We start from the raw sequence: 24123 nt of genomic DNA on the forward strand, positions 1-24123 counted from the left end.
ACTATACCTGCTCCTTTTTGGTGTGTATAGCATTGATGCAGAAAAAATTGCGTATGAATATTTCACACTTTCATGTAATTTATTTATGTTGCGTTCAGTGCGTAATGGCCTTAATACTAAAAGTGACTGCCATATTTCCAAAGTGTGTGTGTATATATATATATATATACACACACATACACACAGTACATTATCATGCATTTTTCCTATAAAGTTACCACTTGAAGCTTGCATATATATATATATATATAGTATACTAAACAAAAATATAAATGCACATCACACATCACATAATGAGGATTCATGGTGTTACATTTATATTTTTGTTCAGTACATTTCCAGCACTCAGGTTTTACAGCGTGCAAAAGTCCTGGCACCCCTGAGCACAATGTGTTTTGTTGATTTACATATTGCAAATAAGTCAATATACCCTCTACAGAGAACAACAGATAACTGCTTTTAAAAAATCCATTTAGCATTGACTGATATTTCAAACAGATGTCTGATTTATAATTTAATGAACTCTGGAAGATCAGAATGTTCAGATTACCATAGTAAAATTCCTGAATTTTACTCATTTATTGCAATTATAACACTTGTTATATTTCTCCATTATTCTAACCCAAGTAATGAAAAATATCAGTGATTTGCATTCTCATATGGTGCACCCTCACCAAATATGGCAATTTTAGTGCCCAATTTCCATTTATCTGCTAAATTTAAAACAGAAAATGTAGCACTTTCACACAGGCCATATTTTATGATTATCTGCAGTATGTTAAATATAGAAAACAGACCATAATTGTGCATTAAAGTGTGTAGAAAAGGTTGCAGGTACTTTTTTTCACTTACAAAAATCAAGAAAACATGTAATTTGGCAGCCCATACACACAAATCAAAAGGCTGAAGAAACTATAAACACTGAAAAAACTACAAAATGCTTTTTTTTTTTTGTTTTAGCTACATTCCAACATGAAATACATTTCTGAGCATTAATTGCGAGTGTTGGCTGACTATGAATACGCGGAGTGAATACTTTAGAGCATTCTCTTCATAACCCACCACGGACTGTTTGATTTATCAGATTTATTCATTGAAAAACGTTACAGATTTAAAACTCGACAGGTGTTTAACTGACATGGCGACAAATAAATAAAAAGGAATTCAACCAAATCAGCTGAAACTTTCAAACCAGCTGGGTGAAGCCAAAGACCGAAATACTGACATGAGTGTAAAGGCTACTTATGACATATGGGGGAAAAGAAAGAAGGAAAAAAATAAATAATAAAAAAAATACAATGAAGTCACACTTGATCTTCCAAAAATGAACCCATTTTTCTCCTTGAGAGAAATACATTGCGAGTTGTCATGATGGAAGTTAGAATCCTGAGAGTAGCACTTTGAAAGAGACCCAAGAGGCAAACGGGATTAATGTAGTATAATAATCATAAAAATGATCAAAATAAGAGACAGAGATTCTTTAATGGGACAGAAAAACATAAAAAGGAGTAAAAATATGGTCTATTCAATTCAATATTTATATTGACAAAAAAAGAAAACAAACAAACAAACAAACAAAAAGAGGACAGACTGATCATTATAGCCGCCTCAAAGCTCGTTTCTTATCAGTTTTCTTTTTCGCAGCTGCGGTGCTGTTGCTACTGTTTGTGCCGCTGGTAGTGCTACTGTTTGACCCGCCGGCTCCACCCGCTGTCACGGCCCCGGCTGCTCGTTTACTCGGGTCTCCTGCATGTTTTTTCGGCTGGGGTCCGTCCCCGGCCTCCTGCAGGGCCCCCGAGGAGCCCCCCATGGCGTGGATCTCCGTCAGGAGGTGGGCTCGAGACGCATATTCTGCATAGTCCTCCAGCAGTAACCTCCCCGCCTCTTCATTCAGAGCTGATTCAGGGTTCGGATGGATCAGTAGGCACTTAATGGTCTGAGAAAGAAGTGAAAGAGGGAGAAAAAAAGAATAAAGAAAACAGAAACAAAGCATGAGAGCAAGAAGCAGATTGAAAGAAAAACAGACAAAAACAAAAAAAAAGAAAGGGGAGGAATGGGAGAAAGAAAAAAGCAATACAGCAAAGGAAAGAAAGAACAAAAAAAACAGAAATAAGGAATGAACAAAAAAGAGAAAGAAAGATAAGTAGAAAGAATGACAACAAGACAGAAAAAAAGAAATAAAGAGGGCAAGAGAGAGAGGACAGAGTGTGCAGAAGATAAAAAAGAATGTACAAAAGAAAAGACAGCAAGACAGAAAGACAAAGACAGAAAGAAAGAAAGAAAGACAAAGAAGGCTGCAATATGCAAATGAGCTTCTAACCAATCACAATGTTTTTACCTCCTGGCCAATCACAGCTCCAGAGGAGGGACGTATTTTTACAGAAACAATCTGGGCTATTTGGGTGACTATTGAGTTCTAGTGTTAGCAAAGCTACTCCACTTCACTTCTAATCTACAGAAGCAAAATTTCCAAGTATGTCTCAGCTGATCAGCTGCATCCAGGATAAGTAGAGAACTGTGTATCGTTACTTTAAGTGCCCGAATCATCCATCGCTACTGTCACTAATCATTATGAATCATTATTACAAGCTGTCCTTTTGAACAAACCTGCCTCTGAAGCCTTGGGTTCACTACATGGCTTTTAAAGACTGAACAGATTATAACAGACTGGGCATCTCACACTGGTTTTTGCAGGTTTTTTTGGGCGACTGAAATATTGGGGATCCACCCAAAACGAATAGGGATCACACACTACTCAACTTTTAAGCTGCTGCTGAACCGAACGGAGCTCACTGAACTTGCATAAACTGTCGCATTCTCCAGTTACTGGGAGACGCAAATAAACAAACATGAGCTGCTGCTGATGAAACAACAGGTAAATGTGTTTAACACATTGATGAATCACGTGCATCATCAGCACAAACTAACGAGCAGAACGAGCTTCACTGTGAAGATAATTAACTCTGATCAGCTCTCAGCTTCATTATTAGAGCGAGACGAAGGAGAAAAAAGTGAGATGAGCTGCTTTTCCACCATTTACAGGCTTTAACTTCTGTTCTGCGCTGCTGCCATGGTAACACGGAATAATGGTGCATGTGCAGTGGGAAAAAAAGCACGAATTCCGATCTGAGCGTCACATTAAGGTCGCATGGCCACAAATCGGATACGTATCCGATCTAGGACCACATATGAAAGTGGCTCAGGTCGGATTTGAAAAGATCAGATTTGCGTGTCCACACAGCTCTGAATACATCAGATCTGAGTCACATTAGCCTGGTAATGTGAACGTGGCCTTAAACTCAGCTCACTGAAAAGCTTTGCTCCAAACGTGAGAGACTTTTTGCCATTTTTCTTTGTTTACTTGCCGTATTTTCTTCTTTCGCGTTCTCAGTTTTCATTGGCTGTTGGAGGAGTCATTGATCAGTTTACACTAGATTACGCTCACAAATCACAGATGTCTGATAAACTTCGACTGGTCTGAAACGCGATCAGGAGGCCAAAAATCTGAGTCTGCGCCCCTCAGACACGACTCAACTCTCTCCAACTCCGACTGACCCAAAAATCTGCAGACTAGAGCCAACCAGCACAGACCCGGCCAAAGTGAGAAACGGGGCTAAAATCAGGGTAAAGGTCATGTAGTGTAACCCCGGCTTAAACTGAGGAAGTGTTCACGGTGATGGAGACACCAGAATGAAAGAGCAAAATGTAGCAACAGCTAAATATATTCTTCAGCATTTGGTCATTACAAAAGCCTAATAAAACAGGCCTAATTCTTGTGATTGGTTAGAATCTGTAATGGTCTAATTCAGACCATTACAGATCTGCTGGTCAGGATGCCTTTGGTCATCAGACCTTCAGCTGCTCTCAGAATGCTGTTATACATATCTCAAACAATTTCAGTGGCTCACTGGACCATTTGGCAAAGAACTGAGTACGCAATCTGGATCAGGCCATGTTGGATAAATAAAAACATTGTCTGACTTTCCATTAACAGAGCAAATTATGAGAATAACACATTGAGATCAAGTAATTCAGGACTAAAGACAAACTTGAACTTTACGTGCTCGACTTAACAAAAGCACAACAAAGGCGAGCGACTGTGCTACTTACCAGCAATACATGCCTGAGGCCCAGCTCTGCCTTCCAGTCTCTCTTCAGAACATTGACACAGATTTCACCCTTGTGCCCGACGTTTGGATGGAAAATCTTGGTCAGGAAATAGCCTCTGGGTGGTACAGCAGGAAAATCCTTACCCAAGACCAAGCGCATCCTGAACACTCCTCCGGCGTACGGGGTCCCTTCTATTAAGAACACAGCAAAGAAAATAGGCACAAATGACTAACTTTAAGATTCGCACCATGTACTGTGCTCAGATCTCAAATCTACCCTCTTATTAGTGATGTTTTAGGATTACGATCACTCTCAGAAATAAAGGTATGAAACACACTGGGGTGGGACCCTCAAGGGTACATCTCAGTACCTTTAGTCAGGGAACATAACTGAACCATAATCCATTGAAATGATATGTTCTAAGCTGTACTGACTCCACACACCCCGTCTCGCCTCCAGGCTTTTATTTTACTGTTCTGTTTTAAAACATTCGGTTATGAAAAGGTACAAATACGAACTTTTCACCTTGAAAAACGTATTTAAGATTCACAACCGGACCTTAAATCCACTGTTGTACCTTTGAGGGAACATTTACACTGTTTGTACCTTGATGAATGAAAAAGGTACCTGCACAGAACCTTCATTTCTAACAGTGTAGATTACTAAATTAAAAAAAAAACAAAAAAACTCAAATTTACATTTTAAATGAATAGGCTTAGTAATTACTTTGCAATATGAATGACAAACAGGGTATAAAATGGTCCTCATAAAGCTTCATCCAGCAGGCTGAAGCTTGTCCACAAGGGGGAGCTGTTAGCACTCAAATTGCTATTGCAAGAATCAAATAGAACTGTCAATCATTAAATTTTTGCTGACAATTAACTAGCATACAAATAACTGATTAACGTCTTTCCTTTTCCATGTTTGCAACTATTAAAATAAAATTGGCTACATTAAGGTTTTGTTTTCATAAGCCCCATTATGTCTTTTTAATGCACTCAATTCACATTGTTTGTTGCAGAATAATATAACTCTGAAATCTAACAACTGTGCAAAATGATTGCAGTCAGCTTACATAATTGCGATCATCTCAAACAACTGCGATTATGTAATAACTCTGATAAGTCTATTACTGAAAGGGAGGAAACCCACACCAGCAGGATCTCACAAATGCAGGTAGGTTTGTAGTTGCAAATTGCATGTATATAAAGTACAGCTATATGCTCGCTGTTACAAATTGCATGTATATAAAATAAAACATTCTGTTAAAACGCAACATATTCAAATGGTATATATTATGTCTGTTACAAGCTTCAAATGTCCAAGTGGTATTAAACCATGTGTGGGCAGTAAACACCTAGTTATTTACCAGTTAGACATTTTACTGTTTGTTTAAAAAAAAATAAACACAGATTACTTAAGTAATAATCAAAAATAGCCCCTAGATTACACAGTCGTATAATTGGTAGTGACCACCCTACGCCAATCTCCTGATACTCCTGAAATTATGTTGAATAGCTAAAAACAGTATTCACAGCCATGTTTACAGATAACAGTAAGTTATATAGTGTCAGAAACCACATAAGCAAATCTGCCATCATTTAATAATAATGTTAGCTTGATTATGGTGGGATAACAGTTTCTGTTACCTGTTAGCTACATTAGCCTCGCAGCGCCACAGTCTCTTTTTACTACATTTGGGGTAAAAATTGGGGGTAATTACGTAAATTCAACTTTTGGCTTTTAGCTTTAACAATACAGCAATACTGGAGAATTACTACCTGGACCCTCGATAGCAGTGTGAAGCTCTGTGATGTCCTCCTCGCTGGGGTAGATTTTGATCCCTTCAGGCGGGTCTGCTGCCAGTGCAGAGACTTCTTTATAAACTAGTCTCAAAACTTGAGGGGGCAAGTTCTCCACATTTGAGTTCTGCGCAAAGGGGAAAAAAGAAAACGGAAAATAAGCTGTTTTGTGAGAGAACAGAGACAACCAACCATCTCACATCCAACGAACTGTAAACATACTATGCAAGACGCAAAACTCACGCTGTCCAACTTAGAAATCTGAAAATCAGTCTAAATCTGTTGGTTATTTAAGTTCAGGCTCAAAAGTTATTTTCATATATGATTCCCCAACCAAACAATATCGTGGTCATCCAGGGCCAGTTAAGATCATAAACTAGGAGGACTTGGACCACTCTCAGCTCCATATGAGTCTCTGTGGTTGTTTTAATAAATCAAGAAATTCATACAACAAAATAAACTTGCGGTTAAAGGGTCCATATCATGGAAAACTGAATTTCCCTTGCTTTTTTCAAATAAACACTGTCAAAGTTTCAAAACATATATACCTATTCAGCCTACAGCACTTTAGCTTTGCCCACTAACCCTGATATTCTAAGCTTTTTGACTGAGGCACAATTGAAGACAGCCAATCAGAAGAGAGCTCATTTACATACAAGGGATAAAGAGAGGTTGTAAAATGGTTGAATGCATGACAGTTTTAGGTATATAAAGTAGGCCTAAAGTGAAAAAATAAAGTAGATGTGCCCTTTAAAGCTGCACTGTGTAACTACTGGGGATTTGGAGACCTCTCTGGTGGAAATGTGTAACTGCACGCAATTTGTTCTTGCACAAATTGCATGCAGTTACACATTTCCACCAGAGAGGTCTCCAAATCCCCAGTAGTTAGTAGTTTTGTCTGTGTGTGACGTTAATACGTAAAGACGTACGACGTGGTGAGAAAAACACCCGACCTGACGCCTCTGACTTTTAAATTATTAATTTTAGGCTTTACTGGGCGACTCGCAGTGCATGCTCACCATATTTTAGCCTGATTTTATTCTCCTCACTCAGTAATAATACTCCTTTTGGTTTTACCAGGTCACGTTATTGATTCACCAATGTGTTTTGAGATACTGGAGAGTGCTTTGATACCCCAGGCACCACAGTATAACTTCAGCACCATTTAAGGTGGAATGGGAAATTGGGATAAGAAGCTAACGTCAGCTTTCTTCCTTCTATAATATCCCATTCCACCTTAAATGGCACAGCACTTACATTCTGGTGCCTCGGGCTCCACAACGCAACTGCTGCACCATTTAAGGTGGAACTGGAAAACTGGTTTAAGAAGCTAATGTCAGCTGTGTACAAACAAAGAGCTCTTTTGGCCTCTTAATTTCCCATTCCACCTTAAAAGGTGCAGCACTTACATGCTGGTGCCTCAGTCAACACAATGTAACTGCTGCATCATTTAAGGTGGAACTGGAAAACTGGTTTAAGAAGCTAATGTCAGCTGTGTACAAACAAAGAGCTCTTTTGGCCTCTTAATTTCCCATTCCACCTTAAAAGGTGCAGCACTTACATGCTGGTGCCTCAGTCAACACAATGTAACTGCTGCATCATTTAAGGTGGAACTGGAAAATTGGTACAAGCAGTCAACTTAAGTTTTCTTCATCTTCTAATTATCCATTCCACCTTAAATGGTGCATCAATTACATTCTGGTGCATCGGGCGCCACAATGTAACTTCTGCACCATTTAAGGCAGAATTGGCAAATTAGTAAAGGAAGCTAACGTCAGCTTTCTTCTTGCTAAACTTTCCCGTTCCACCTTAAACGGTGCAGCAACTACATTTTGAGGCCGGCCCCCCACAGTACAACTTCGGCACCATTTAAGGTGGAACAGGAAGTATAAGAAGCTATAATAATCCTTTTGGTTTTACCAGGTCACATTATTGATTCACCAATGTGTTTTGAAATACTAGAGAGAGCTTTACAGATACAATATGCAGCAATATGATGAATGTCGCTGTTGTCGGAAGAAAACCTCATATCTCCATTTTTAACGTTTTTCAGTTTTTGACATAATTTGAAAATGCCTGTTGCCCTTTATATTGTATGTAAATTTGATGATGAATGGACTAAAACAAACGGCCCAAAATGACTTGGAAAAAAGTCTGGTTCCATTGACTTACATTCAAAGTAAAGGATGTTTTTTCCTTCTCCTGTAAAGTTACCATTTTCGAGATATGGGGTTTTCTTCCGACAACAGCAATAAAGACAAAACACTAGTGTTGTGAACAGCCCTGCCAAACATTTCTGCATCTCTCTAACCTCAAGGTGCTTTTGTTTGATGTGCTTTGGCAAAAATGCCACAGGATCGATGTTATACGCAGCGGATCAATACAACATGTCAACAATGAACAGAAATCTTCCAGTGAGATCCAGCTCAGAGGCAAGAAAAGCCCAAGTGTGGCAGTATGCAGGAAAAAAGTTGCGGCTTTTGAAGGGAGAAAGCGGTATTTAAGGTGTTCGGCTGAGAGTGAGATTGATTGGAGATTAGAGACCGGCTGCATGTGATGAGAAGAAAATTGGTGGCAGGTGCACAAGTGGGCGCAGCGATGAAAACGAGCGTGTTTCTGAAGGTTGTTTGAATTATTGCTGTATGGCTTCATGAACAGAACACCAAGTATGTCATTTATAGTGCTGGGCGATATCACCTCAAATCAATATCACGATTAATTGAATATTTTATCTCAAACAATTATTTTGTTTGTTTTTTGCCCTCATAGTTTACTGACATGGTTTGTGCTGTAAATATGCTCTGCATATCTTAATGTAAATCGTCTCAACAGCCAGATTGGAATTCACCTTTATGTCAATCCAGCTCGACATTCGTCATCATTTCGCGCTGCTGAGACTCAAACATTTGGGTGATATTTCTGTGCAAAAATTAGAAGAGACTGATCCAAAACCCTCCGTGTTTGAAGACATTTCTAAAGAAATGTCCGAACGCGGCCGCAGGAGAACGAGGCTGCAGCATCAAAGAACAGTCAAAAGTCTGAAAGCGAAGTTTAAAGAATCCGAGGACGCAAACCAAAGAAGTGACCATGGCCTTTTTACGGCTCCAACACATTCTGGCTGATGAGCCCAGCTGTCAGTCAGTGAAGCTTCATGATGGCTCCTGTGATGCTGGTGAAGATGAAGCTGATCCTCCGGGAGCGACTGGCATTCGTTGGCAGTCGTGATTGTTTACCTCTGGATGAGCCGTGAAGCAGCGTGAAGCTCTGTTCTTTAGTGCATGCAGCTCAGTTTAGGAGCTGATCTGTTCAGACTGATGTCGAATACAGATCACATTTAAGAGATAATCTGAACAGACAAACGGAAAAATACGAATTGGTGAGGAAATCAGATTTGGGCCACTTTTACCTGCTCTGTGAACGTAGCCTTAGCTTCCATGTGGCAGAGTGGATGTGGCGGAGTCACGTGATACACGCGCAGTAATAAGTTTTTAAGGGGACAGTACATGAACACACAGAGTGGAGAAATGATTAACAATTTAAAAAAAAAATCGAAATAACCAAAACGGGCAAGATTACGTCAGTTAGAGGTTCTGAATGTCGATTTGGTATTGATTACTTTTCAATTAATCGCCCAGCCCTAGTTAAAAGAATTACATGGATTCTGTGATCATTTCTGAATTCCACCTTTCCAATATTCTTCATTATACCACAGTTAGTTCTGGCCACGCGAGCTGATTGGTTGAGAAGCATTCTAACTGTGCTGTTATTTCGCCATAACATCACATTTTTTTCACAAACACTATCACTCCGCTGAGACTTTGACAGCTGTAAGAGACGCTCAAGACATTTGAACGTTTTTACTTCTTACTTTGCCGCAAACAGAAAATGGACACTTTTAAGATCACATTTGACCGACAGCCGATTTGGTCAGACTCTGAAGATGAGACGACACTAAATTCCCAAACTGTCATCACCACTGAGCAGCTTTTCAGTCGGCAGCTGTGACAGAAGAACAGCTGAACAACCTGGAATCAGCCAGAAATGAACCCAACACCATTCGCCAAACTAAATGGGCTGTAAGATGCTTTACAGACCGGCTGGAACAAAACAACATTAATACTGATCTGGAAAAAACTGACAAAACTGAGCTGAACTTGATATTGCGGCAGTTCTATGGCTCAGTCTGTACCTCAGAAGGCGAGGCTTACAGCAAACTGAGCAGCGAGTGGGCGGAGCTCGTTACTCTGACGTAGCAACAAGCTGCTTGTTAAGGAACTATAATTTGGTGAAGGAACTGCGAACATTAAAACATTAAACGCCGCGTTCACGACCCAGTTTATTAATTTATTACTTTATTTATTTAACTGTTGTATAAAAGCAATAGAACACTCGAGGAGTGTGTTATCGCCAATAACATCACGGCCGTGATGATCTACGGTGACCAAATCACAGCCGTGTTGTTATTCCGCGATAACACACTCCCTCTCATCTTCTACAGCTTTAATATGCATTTCAGAGAACAACAAAATCTGCCACTAGAGGGCGATCTAAACCCACAGATTATCATTTATTCAATCTGTTATCGTTATTATGCTATTCAACATAATTTGCTGCTGTTTGCAAAGACACAATGATTTTTTTATTCAGTATATAGCACTAAATCCAGTTAAATGAGGCCAATTTTACTCTCTTTAAAATGAAACAAGTACCAACGATATCCACAATGTTCAAATATATATATATATATATATATATATATATATATATATATATATATATATATATATACACACACACACACACACACACACACACATATATATATATTGCTATATAGCCCTAATAACTTTTTTGTACCTAAAACGTGTCTTTGATGCAACAAAGTCAATGAACGATTGTAGCAAATAGGGATGCAGAACTATTACTGGAACCTTATCAGTATTGGCAGATAAAAACAATTAAAATTATTAAATTTGATTGACATTTACTGCATTGTGAGCAGGATGTTTAGGCTACACTGGGAACGGTACTAAAATATTTGCTTTTTATTAATTTAACTGCATTTGTAACCCATTATAAATATGTGTAACATTTCTCTGAATGCTCTATAATCTCAGATCAGATTTATTTCACTCCACTAAACGACCCATTTAGCGGCAGCTGATTTAATACTGATGTTAAGGCTTTTGAACACCTTCTGAACGCCACTTTCAGTGTTTTTTACTGCAGAAATCCCTGTGTTACGTGCACAAGACTTCTAAAATGATCAGTATTGGGAAAACTGTATTACTTGATATCGGATCAAACAGGAAATCGGTGTTAAGCCTGCTTGCTGAAACTTTGAACAGAAGGCGAAGAAGTTGGCTTCTTCTTCAAATTTCACGTTCCACCTTAAATGGTGCAGCACTTACATTCTGGTGCCTCGGGCTCCACAATGTAACTGCTGCACCATTTAAGGTGGAACTGGTAAATTAGTAAAGCAAGCTAATGTCAGTTTTCTTCTTGCTACAATTTCCTGTTCCACCTTAAATGGTGCGACAACTACATCTTGATGCCCGGGCCCCCACAGTCCAACTTGTGCTCCATTTAAGGTGGAACAGGAAATTGGTATGAGAAGCTAACGTCTTCTTTCTTCCTTCTATAATATCCCGTTCCACCTTAAATGATGCAGCAACTATATTCTGATACCCTGGGCTCCACAGCACAACTTCTGCACCATTAAAGGTGGAACGATAAATTGGTATAAGAAGCTAACGTCAGTTTCTTCTTCCTATAATTTCCCACGCCACCTTAAATGGTATGGTAACTATATTCTGGTGCCCGGGCCCCCAGAGTACAACCTCTGCACCATTTAAGGTGGAACGGGAAATTGGTATAAGAAGCTAACGTCAGCTATCTTCTTCCTATAGTTTCCCGTTCCACCTTAAATAGTACAGCAACTATATTCTGGTGCCCGGGCCCCCAGAGTACAACTTCTGCAACATTTAAAGTGGAACGGGAAATTGGTATAAGAAGCTAACGTCTTCATTCTTCCTTCCATAACATTCCATTCCACCTTAAATGGCACAGCACTTACATTCTGGTGCCTCGGGCCCCACAATGTAACTTCTGCACCATTTAAGGCGGAATTGGCAAATTAGTAAAGGAAGCTAACGCGAGCTTTTTTCATCCTATAATCTCCCGTTCCACCTTCAGTGGTGCGGCAACTACAGTCTGGTGCCCGGGGCCCCACAGTACAACTTCTGCACCATTTAAGGTGGAACGGGAAATTGGCATAAGAACCTAACGTCAACTTTTTTCATCCTATAATTTCCCGTTCCACCTTAAATGGTATGGTAACTATATTCTAGTGCCCGGGGCCCAACAATGTACCTTCTGCACCGTTTAAGGTGGAACAGGACATTGGCATAAGACGCTAACGTCAGCTTTCTCGATCCTATAATTTCCCGTTCCACCTTAAATAGAGCGGCAACTATATTCAGACGCCCCAGGCCCCACAGTGCACTTTAACTTCATCATTTAAGGTGGAACGAGAAAACTGGTTTAAGAAGCTAACGCCTGCTTTCTTCTTCCCGTTCCACCTTAAACGATGCGGCGACTATATTCTGATGCCCCGGGTCCCACAACATAACTTCTCCACAATTTAAGGTGGAGCGGAAAATCAGAAGTCGTCAGCCACAAAGCTAAAGTTGGCTTCAAGTTAATACCAATATTCAACTCCACCTTAAGCGGTTCAGCAGTTACACTGTGGAGCCCAAGACAGGAGACGGTAACTGCTGCACCATTTAAGGTGGAACGGAGATTTGGTATTTCAACTTCAGCTCTGTACAAACGAAGAGCTCTGGCTAGCAACTCGGTCCACAGCCATGTTTAATTAACGACAGCAGGAATAATTCGGGTGGATTTACTCACCATTTCGACCGTGATGAGAGAGTTAAAAGACGAAACCGGTCCGAACTGCAGCCTCTCTGAGAGCCGGGCAGACAAAATTGATGTGAGCACTTCACTGGGCAGGCTAGCTAACGTTAGCTTTAGGAGGAATGGACCGATATGGAGGCTGGCCGTGTCACTCTGGGACATCAGCTGGATCGAGCATAACTTCGAAAATAAAACCAGACGAGAATTTGAGCGTAAATTAATCCCGAAAAGCCCTTTTTTTCGGTTCCAACGCGACCAAACTCTCCGTTAGCTGAACTGGAGCCTGACGTCAGCCTGAGATTAGCAAGCTGGCTAATGCTAACCTCGCTAATATCTCGACTCCGCTGAACGAGCTCGTCCCCAAATTCAGCTAAATTTGTTGTGTGGCTAAAAATAAAATAAATCCTCTCGTCTCTGTTTACTGTTATCGTATATACCGTTAGCTGGCTCTAACGACTGATCTGCCCCGGATTCAGCAAAGCTAGCAGGGTTTTTTTGACACAGGAACATAAATACGGGAACGTAGAGAAACGAGAGAGAGCCCGACCAACCAATCAGCTTTCGATGTAAGTAGTGCATATTCAAGCAGCCGCATTAGCCTAACCAATCACAGTGTACGCCTGCGGTGACGCCACTGCGTTCGGGGCTCACGCAGGTCAGCTGAAGCGGAGAATGTGAAAAATGCCATGCAGCGATTGGCCAGTTTGAAAAACTCAGCTCCGCCCACAGAGCGCAGGGGCAAGACACAACATGCAAATTAAGATTTCTTTCAAGGCAAAAAGGTAAAGTAAAAGTGAACTCAGCACTGGGAGACCCTGTATCTACACAACTGCTATAATATTATAACTACGGTATCAATATCATAGCATTAAAGCCACCTCCTTGTTTCTACATTCAGTGTCCATTTTATCAGCTCCATTGACCACATAGGTGCACTTTGTAGTTCTGTGCATACTTTGTCACCCTGTTCTTCAATGGTCAGGACCCCCACAGAGTAGGTATTATTTGGGTGGTGGGTCATTCTCCGCAGTTTTTAAACACTCACTGTCCACTCTATTAGACACTCCTACCATTTTATCAGCTCCACTGGTTATACAGTTTCACTCTGTAGTTCTACAGTTACAGACTGTAGTCCATCTGTTTCTCTGCATACTTTGTTAGCCTGTTCTTCAGTGGTCAGGACCCCCATGGACCTTCACAGAGCAAGTAATATTTGGGTGGTGGATCATTCTCAGCACTGCAGTAACACTGACGTGGTGGTGGTGGTGTGTTAGTGTGTGTTGCGCTGGTGCGAGTGGATCAGACACAGCAGTGCTGCTGGAGTTTTTAAACACTGTATCCACTGGTGGTGATAGGAACTAGAAGTCCACCTCTAAAAGCTCCCTCACAGAAAGTTATTACATCAAATGGTTATAAATACGCTGCTTGATGCCTGAGACATTATTTTATGATAGTTTTGAGAAGGTTTTGGGCCTGACACATATCCTTTAAAACACATTCATGGTGGAGGGGTACATGCAGGGTGTTGTGAGGTAAAATAGTTCCCAAAGAAAATTTGTTTTTTCAGATTTATGACCATTTTCCCATCATCAACATTCCATATAAACTCAGAAGACTCGTGTAGGTTCACTGGTGGTTTTGGATAGTAAATAAAATGGCTATATTTGTGTTGTAGTCATGGCGACCCCTGGTTCTTACTCTGAATGACTTTATATCTTAATGATTTACTTATTGCAGAATTTTGAAAATAAGTGTAATTCAATCCCAGTAGTTTTTATTGTTATATAGAGCTTTTTAAAGTGTTTATTTAGTAATGTATAACTTGTTTATTGTTTGTTTGTTTTTCTTTTTAGATGGAGTGAGTTGTTTAGGAAACTATATTAGGTCACAGGCTGTAGCAGTATTTTCCATCCTCTAGAGGGCGCTCCAATACAACATGTACTCAAATCAGCTGTGACTGGTGGGGATTTTTTTAATTGTTTAGTCTTCTAAACTGTCTTGTCTTATAACGCTCACTCATACTAAAACATCAGCCCATATTACTCTTATTCTTCAACAGCTGCACTGGCATCCTACAGTACTCCATCCTCCACACTCAGCAACCCATAATCCTTTACAAGTAAATTTAAAAACTCTCTCTCTCTCTCTCTCTCTCTCTATATATATAAGTCAATATAATAGGATTGTGTACTATTTTGATTTCATCCTATTCATATATTAACATTTTGTATTGATTTTTTGTGCATTACTGTTTAAATTATTTTGAATATAACCAAGAAGACTTTTAAAAGTATTGGCATTGATTTACTAACCTTCCACTACTAGTAGCAGTACTACTGTCACTACTACTGTTACTACTACTAATAATAATATTCATTATAACAATAACAACAACAACAATAATAAATAATCTCAAAATATCACAACATCTCAAAACGACCAAAATATTAGAAAAATAAAAAATACATTTTAAATGAAAAAAGTAAAATGTTTGAAATATATAACAGAAGAAAAAAGGTGACCCAAACACTAGACATAGATAACCTGAACAAATGTTGTTTTAATCTGAATTTTTAAAAATACTTTTTAATTAACGTGTTTGTTTCACCAGCTGGAATGAAGAGCAGCACGTATCGCCCATCCTTACTACGTGCCCGTCCAGATGTACTGATCTCCAGCTCATCTCCACCGAAACGCTGTTGTCAGCGGTACTATAGAGATCTGCGCTGTGCGCTGATTGGTACTTCACAAAGAACGATTTCTTAGTTTACGAGACAACTTTAACCCAAAGTCGGGCTTGTCCAATAATAATAAAGCCAATGGACATTTCTACTGTGCAAATCTTAGTTCATGTTCAAGTTATGCGGGGTATTTTATAAGTTCTGCTTTATGAAACTGGATCTTCAGGGGCGTCAACAACAACAACAACAGTAGTAGTGCTACTTCCGGTTCACTGTTTCGCTAGACGCTAACAGAGAGCATCCTTTCTACAAGAGCGCAAAGCTGGCGTTTTAGACCTAGATGACACATTTTGATGAGTTCGGAAAAGAGGATAGTACTAGACCTTGTTTACAGCCCATCCCGGTACCGATTAAATGCTGTTTTGACTCGTTTTTAAGGATTCAGCGTTGAAGGTAACGTGAGTTAGCCAGCAAGCTAGCTAGAAGCTAACTAACTAGGGGCGTGTTGGTTCACTTGATATGCTATTGTTGCTGATTGTGCGATTTATACATCATGCATGCGAAAAATTGCATGCATTGGAAGATCGAGTCTGAGAATGTTAACCGGCCTGAAGTGTTTTCATACAACGTTGGCTTCTTATTTGCCAAATTCTTTTTGGAATTATCCGTTCCACCTTAAATATTGCAGGCACCAGAATGTAACTGCTGCGCTGTTTAAGGTGGAACGGAGAAGTCCAATAAGAAAGCAACTGCAGCCTCATATAACTTGCTCACTTTTAAAGGGGAATTCCACCAATTTTTCAAAATGTCTACATAATTCAGTGTGAGGTGTAATCAGAGAGATTCAGAGTGGTTTGGTGTGAAATGGTTCAGATGTCTTTACAGTGGTGGTGATAGGAACCAGGGGTCACCATGACTACAACACAAATATAGATATTTTATTTACTATCCAGAACCACCAGTGAACCTACACGAGTCTTCTTATGGGTTTAATGATGGTAAAACAGTGGAAAACCTGATTTTTTTTTCTTTTCGGACTGTTTTGCCTCACAACGCCCTGCATGTTTCCCTCCACCATGAATAGATTAAAATACATAGATTACAAGATGTTTTAGGCCAAAACTTTATCACAAAACTGTCGCAAACCAGTGTCTCAGACATCAGGCAGTGAATTCATAACCATTTCATGTAGTAACTTTCTGTGAGGGAGCTTTTAGAGGTGGACGTCTGGTTCCTATCACCACCACTGTGAACAATTCTGAGTCTAAGTTTCTTTAGAAGCGTGTTACATCAAACCACTCTGAACAACTCTGTTTACATCCTAATCATCTAATTATGCAGAACTTTTGAAACATCAGCAGAGTCACATTGTACATTCTGTAAATCCTCCATAGGCAGCCAGCTGCCTGCGTGGGAGGGAGTATGAGTGAAGTGGAGGTGTTTCATGAGAAGCAGAGGTTGGAGCTGTGTGCCATCCACGCCTTAAACAACGTCCTCCAGGAAAGAGTGTTCACTAAAGAAACAGCGGATGATATCTGCAAGCGGTGAGAACAGCAGCCTCTTCTGAGCTGCTTACAGAACTGACATACAATACAACAATACAGAAATCTCAGCACGGCAGTGACACTGACGTGGTGGTGGTGGTGGTGGTGTGTTAGTGTGTGTTGCACTGGTGCGAGTGGATCAGATAGCAGTGCTGCTGGAGTTTTAAACACCTCAGTGTCACTGCTGGACTGAGAATAGTCCACCAACCAAAAATATCCAGCCAACAGTGTCCTGTGGGCAGCGTCCTGTGACCACTGATGAAGGACTAGAGGATGACCAACACAAACTGTGCAGCAGCAGATGAGCTATCGTCTCTGACTTTACATCTACAAGGTGGACCGACAAGGTAGGAGTGTCTAATAGAGTGGACAGTGAGTGTTTAAAACTCCAGCAGCACTGCTGTGTCTGATCCACTCATGCCAGCACAACACATACTAACACACCACCACCATGTCAGTGTTACTGCAGTGCTGAGAATGATCCACCACCCAAATATACCTGCACTGTGGGGGTCCTGACCACTGAAAAACAGGGTAACAAAGTATGCAGAGAAACAGATGGACTACAGTCTGTATTTGTAGAACTACAAAGTGCTCCTATATGTTCAATGGAGCTGATAAAATGGACAGTGAGTGTAGAAACAAGGAGGTGGTTTTAATGTCATGGCTGATGTGTGTTAGTGTTTACCTTCTTTCTCTTTGCATATTAAATATTAAAGTTGATACCGTGTTGCTGATCAGAGTGATCTTATGCATGGTGCCATTAGTTATCTGTTTATGGGGGGAGAGTTGAGGGCATTTGACTTAAGTGGAGTCGCTTCGCTCCATATTCAAAAAAAGAAAAAAGCTTCTCCCTAAAAAAAGAAGTACAGAGTTATCCTGGCTAGAACAGCTTAAAGGGGAATTCCACCAAACTTTCTGTGTAATTTGATCCTTGAGTTTACAAGAGTCATTCAGAGTGTTTTGGTGTGAAATGGTTCAGATGTCTTTACAGTGGTGGTGATAAGAACCAGGGGTCGCCATGACTACAACACAGATATAGATATTTTATTTACTATCCAAAACCACCAGTGAACCTACACGAGTCTTCTGAGTTTATATGGAATGTTGATGATGGTAAAGTGGAAAACCTGAAAAAAAAATTTCTTTTGGGACTGTTTGGCCTCACAACGGCCACCATGAATGGATTTCACATTTACATTCATGGCATTTGGCAGACACTCTTATCCAGAGCGGCTTACAGTTTGATCTTTTACACAGGTAGGTGAAGGTAGTGTTAGGAGTCTTGCCCATGGACTCTTATTGCTATAGTGTAGGGTGTTTATCCAGGTGGGAGATTGAACGCCAGTCTACAGCACAGAAGGCAGAGGTGTGACCCACTACACTATAACAACATTTTAAGGCTAAAACTATTGTAAAACTATAACTTTCTATGAGGGAGCTTTTAGAGGTGGACGTCTGGTTCCTATCACCACCACTGTGAACAGTTCTGACTCAGTAAATTTCTCTAGAACAGAGCGTTTCACACTAAACCACTCTGAACGACTCTGTTTACGTCTTAACAACTGAAGCAAAAATGTTGAAAAATTGGTGGAATTGCCCTTTCAGTTCTTTAAAGGCACATTGTATCACAGTGAGATCCTGTAGAAACAAACTGACTTTGCATGTTTATAAGGTTTTTGTGTAATCATGCAAACCAGGGTGATTAGAATGCAGTGGGATCTAATGTAGGACTGGTGATAAGGTGAAGTACCATCAGTGAACTCATTCTGTTTCCATGTTTGGAGAAATGGGTATGCGATAACTATTACTGATTCACATACAGTGTATTATGGGATTCTAAATGCTAGTGGAAAAGCAGGCTAGTGTTCAGGAGAGCACATATAAAGGAGAATTTATTTATTTATTTGTTTATTTATTTATTTATTTGTTTGTCTGTCTGTCTATCTATCTATCTGTCTATCCATCCATGCGTTTCCACTAGCCTTGCCCCGCAGTGTGTGGTGAACCCGCACCGCTCCGTGTTGGGGACGGGGAACTACGATGTGAACGTGATCATGGCAGCGCTCCAGAGCCGCGGACTGGCCGCAGTTTGGTGGGACAAACGAAGGTCAGTTTGTCAGACAATCACACTAAAGCACATTTAAGGTGTGTGTGTGTGTGTGTGTGTGTGTGTGTGTGTTTTTCAACTGGATGTCTGCTGCGTCTGTAGCGCACAGTCGATCACCGCAGACAGTCACTTCAACACTTTTCCCTGAACTTAGAAAACAATAGAAAACTACTGACTCTGAACTCACAATGGAAGTCAACAGGGCAACAGGGTATAACTGTATAACAATGAGTGTGTTTACATGCACTCAATCCGATCATAATCGGATTTCTGCAGTAATCCGATTATTCAAATGTTCGTGTAAACAACATACTCTGATCTAGAAATCTGATTAAGAAATCTGATAAAGAGGCTGGATTTTTGCTCAGTAATCAGATTTCTCAGTGCATGTAAACTCTTACTCTGATTTCTTTCGCATTTCTCAGTCTGCGCATGCGCCAGACTGACGGCCGTACCAGAAATAAGCGAGCAGCGTCGCTCCAAAAGTGTCTCGCGGCGACGCTGCTCGCTTGAAATCAAATACATGAAATGAAGGATTTAAATATTCTTCATCTTCTAGATGATGTTTGTTCATATTTTCAGCTAAAGTGGCGCAATGTTTAAAGCCATGACGTGAAGTTTGAGTTTTACATTATGTTTATATCACGTCTTCTTCTGTGAGTTTACTGGTTGTAAAGCAGAAATCTGATTACTGTCTGACTCATGTAGACCCGGAGTTTCCCCATTATCTGATTACTGAAGTGCATGTAAATGTGCTGATCGGATTACTGACAAAATCTGATTTTCTGCAGTTATCAGATTATTAAGTGCATGTAAACACACTCAGTGCTGCACAGCGATACTAAGTGAAAATAAGGGAACACGTCTTCTACAGAGAACACACTTCTACACATTTTAATGCTTACTGACTGTTTTAGTTGCTGAAATTAACATATTGGACAACAAATAAAATATAAAACATAAAATATAGCCTGTGCAAAAGTTATGGCACATTTTCTAATTAATGTTTACTTTTTTCCAATATGTTAAGGTCAGTACAAAATAGAAATTGTCCACTAAAATTGTCTATTTGTTTGCAGAAACAACTCAAATAAGGCTAAAATAAAAACATAATTAATGAAGTCAATAAAGGAATAGAAGATGTAAAACAATAACCTGGCAAGAATAAAAGTAATAGAAAGAATAATAAAAGTGAAACAGTAGCATTCGTCCTCTTGTACTGGACTTTGGTTGAGTCTGTTCTTCTCTGTCCATCTCTGTTGCAGGTCAGTGCAGAGTTTGTGTCTGGACAAAGTGCAGGGATTCATTTTAAACGTGCCATCGCGGGTTTCTCTGGGAATCGTGTCCCTCCCGCTGAGGCGCAGACACTGGCTGGCAGTGCGGCAGGTTAACGGACACTACTACAACCTGGACTCTAAACTAAAGGGTCCCGTCTGCATCGGAGGAGAAACAGATCTCAGGTGAGAAAAAGGACATCCATCAGAACCTCATACAGAAAACCTGAGTAAAAGCAAGCGGTGATGAAGAATAAGAGACGTCCCCAGTTAAAGGGGAACTCCACCCCTTTAATAGGGGTCTTTTCACAGTTCAGTCACTGAGCTGTAAACAGAGTGATTCAGAATGGTTTGGTGTGAAATGGTTCAGATCTTTACCGTCTTTACCGTGGTGGTGATAGGAACCAGGCGTCGCCATGACTACAACACAAATATAGACATTTTATTTACCATCCAGAACCACCAGTGAACCTACACGAGTCTTCTGAGTTTATATGGAATGTTGATGATGGAAAATAGTGGAAAATCTGAAATAATAACTTTTCTTTGGGGACTATTTTGCCTCACAGTACTCTGCATATTATGTATCCCTCCACCATGGATTAAAATAAATTTAAATATATTTTAGGCCAAAACTGACATAAAACAATGTTTCAGTCATCAGGCAGTGAATTCATAACCATTTCATGTAACTTTCTGTGAGGGAGTCCTGCCAGTTTAGTTAGGCAAACGTTGATTTCACACCCATCACGAGCACAAGGCTCATCTGGCTCACACCCCCTTTGTCTTAGAAGGTTCCCATTTGTCCACTTCCGGTCGTCATTCAGAATCCATTTGTTTCCTGGCCAAAGTGTGGAAGTGACGCCGCAGGTGTGAACCTCTGTGTATCTGTGATAATTAAGTGCTACAGTTAACTTAACAGACCTGCTCTGGTAGAAGCGACACATTTAGAGGCAGAATGATACTGTAGCAGCTACAACTGACCAGGAAAACATGACCAGAGCCTTCCATTACACCAAAACATCAATGCGGAACACCAGAGGGCGCACACGAGCAAGTTGTAAATGAATAGGAGTGAAAGAAGTATTAATGAAATGCACTATACGGCCAAAAGTATATGAACACCTGACCATCACAACTATCTGAGCTTGTTGGACATCCCATTCCAAAACCAGGGGGGTTAATATTGTAGTTGGAAGTTTCAGTCAGAAGAGCATTTGAAAATACCAGCTGCTGTTTACCGATCGAAATAGTACAAAAAGTCTTGTTACATTAACTTACAATAGCCATGTTTACATGCAGCCTAATAATGCATTAATAATCTGACTAATATCTCAATCGAAATAGAATACGTCCATGTAAACGCCTCACTCAGAATAAACTAGTCCAATTGAGGCCACTTGGAATGCAGTTTCTATCCGACTGATCAAGGTGGGTAATCCTGTAAATAATCCCTTAAATAGAAGAATAATATCCGTGTAAACGCCTGTATCTGATTACATTCCCTATCGGAAAGTTTAAGTCCGCTCTGATCATGTTCGTCGCGTCATAGTGAAAGTTTATACCGTTCAACATGGCGGAGCAGAAACTGGTCTGCAGAGGAGACGAAGTTTATGCTCTGATCTTTAAAAGACGGCGGTGGGACGGACGTCCAGCTTATGTGTCTCAGAGCACGACGTCTTCCTCTCGGCCTTCTTTAATAAGGACATGTGAAGGACGTTTTCCTGAGTCTGACATCAATTAAAAACACAAGCACTGCTCACTGCTGCTCCTCTCACTCTGACTGAACTCACGTGATGCTGGTTGTCATGGTAACATCTACACTAAGTGGTGCTCTACGCATGGGTGTAATTTTGGATCTTATTACTTGTAGAGTTCATGTAAACAGATTTTCCATCAGATTGTTGAGTAGAGTGAGAATAAACACCTCGGTCTTAATCTATAATCAGAATGTATTCAATCGGACTGGCAAAAATCTTTGCATGTAAACATGTGAGGAGATGTGAGGTTTTGTTCCAACATGTAATATATAAACTATACATTTCTGGCCATAATGCTCCTAAAGGACTTTTCCCATTTTTTCAGTTGAGATTCAGTTGCCTAAATGCACTGTGGCCTCTTACTGCAGTGCCCCCTAGTGGCCATTCTGCTGGGAGCATTTAATCATAATAAACACACTTATAAAATGCATAATTCAGCTGAGGCACCTCCATAACAGGTGCAAACTACATTTTATGCCTCCTGTGACAAAGAGGTTAAAATAAACACGTGGGGTCAGTAAGCTAAAGGCTCCTTTCGCTGGTCATTCTTTCTGGAAGCTGGCTGGGTGGCTGGACTTTTCAGTAACAGCACACACTGTCCAGCTTTACATGCTTTTGTTCAGATTGAATGGTGTTCTGAACTTTCAGTGTGAGTATGTGTGGCTCACACTGCTTATATGCTCTGTCACTTAGTGTGTGTCCACTAGCAGTGACCCCATCGCCTGGTCAGGTTCAGCGTCAGTGAGATGCGAAGTGGGTGTTTCACCTGAACAAGTGAGAGTGTTCTCATTCCAGCAGGACATTTGATGTAATCAGCAAGTGTTACATAATTACTACAAAAACAACAGACCTCACAAGAGACATAATAGAAGCCATATCGCCCCCTACACTTCCTGTAGTGTATTACAGTCTGTCAAAGTGACTGGGTGGATCACATGAACATTATAGAGGCTTTTTAAATGAAACAGTAGAAGCCATATCGCCCCCTACACTTCCTGTAGTGTATTACAGTCTGTCAGAATGACTGTGTGGATCATATGAACATTATAGAGCTTTTTAAATGAAACAGTAGAAGCCATATCGCCCCCTACACTTCCTGTAGTGTATTACAGTCTGTCAGAGTGACTGTGTGGATCATATGAACATTATAGAGCTTTTTAATTGAAACAGTAGAAGCCATATCGCCCCCTACACTTCCTGTAGTGTATTACAGTCTGTCAGAGTGACTGTGTGGATCATATGAACATTATAGAGGCTTTTTAAATCTCTTTCTCTCTCTCTCTTTCTCCGCCCCCCTCACTCCCCCCCAAGGTCGTTCCTCAGTGAGCAGCTGTCTCAGGACGTGGCGGAGATGCTCCTTGTAGTCCAGAGAGAAGTGGAGGATGATGGGACGTGGCTGGTTGCGGAGGACTCCAGGAAGTGATGTATCTCAGGACAAGAAGTTGTCTGTGCATTCAGGCTGCACATGAGCAGGGAGGCCGTATGGGGACACAGAGGGGCTTCGGGCTGTTTGAGATAAGCCCATCCTCATCCCCCCACACAGACCATCACTACCAAAGAATGAAGAATTAATGGAGGGAGAGAGAGAAAGAAAGAGAGAGGGGTCGAGGGAGGTGCACTGAGAGGTGAATAAAGGGCCGTCTCTCTCTCTCTCTCCGCCTGCAGGACCTCCGTCTCTGATTCTGTGTATTAGAGTGGACTCAGGACCAGCGACACTACCACTGTTACAGCAACACTCTCTCTCTCTCTCTCTCTCTCTCTCTCGTTCTCTCTCTCTCTCTCTCTCGTTCTCGCTCTCTCTCTTTCTCTCTCTCTCTCTCTCTAACTCCTCTCTCTTTCTCTCTCTCTCTCTCCATCTCTCTCTTTCTCTCTAACTCTCTCTCTCTAACTCCTCTCTCTCTCTCTTTCTCTCTAACTCTCTCTC

General features: G+C 40.6%; 2 protein-coding genes across 2 annotated transcripts; one reads left to right on the plus strand and one right to left on the minus strand.

The window, feature by feature from the left end:
• Window positions 1–1071: 1071 nt before the first annotated feature.
• Window positions 1072–13482, minus strand: ube2s (ubiquitin-conjugating enzyme E2S). Its single transcript, XM_036595807.1, has 4 exons — window positions 12825–13482; window positions 5892–6039; window positions 4111–4301; window positions 1072–1936 (listed from the first exon to the last, which is right to left on the minus strand). Exons 1-4 carry the CDS (start codon window positions 12990–12992, stop codon window positions 1598–1600), a joined length of 846 nt encoding a protein of 281 aa, XP_036451700.1. The 5' UTR covers window positions 12993–13482; the 3' UTR covers window positions 1072–1597.
• A 2083-nt stretch (window positions 13483–15565) lies between these two features.
• On the plus strand, window positions 15566–24006 carry josd2 (Josephin domain containing 2). Its single transcript, XM_036595818.1, has 5 exons — window positions 15566–15964; window positions 16906–17055; window positions 19040–19165; window positions 20431–20625; window positions 23511–24006. The coding sequence occupies exons 2-5, from the start codon at window positions 16934–16936 to the stop codon at window positions 23620–23622; spliced, it is 555 nt and encodes a 184-aa protein (XP_036451711.1). The 5' UTR covers window positions 15566–15964; window positions 16906–16933; the 3' UTR covers window positions 23623–24006.
• Window positions 24007–24123: the final 117 nt, after the last annotated feature.

Source organism: Colossoma macropomum, unplaced genomic scaffold (assembly GCF_904425465.1).
Source record: "Colossoma macropomum unplaced genomic scaffold, Colossoma_macropomum, whole genome shotgun sequence".
NCBI classification, from domain to species: domain Eukaryota; kingdom Metazoa; phylum Chordata; class Actinopteri; order Characiformes; family Serrasalmidae; genus Colossoma; species Colossoma macropomum.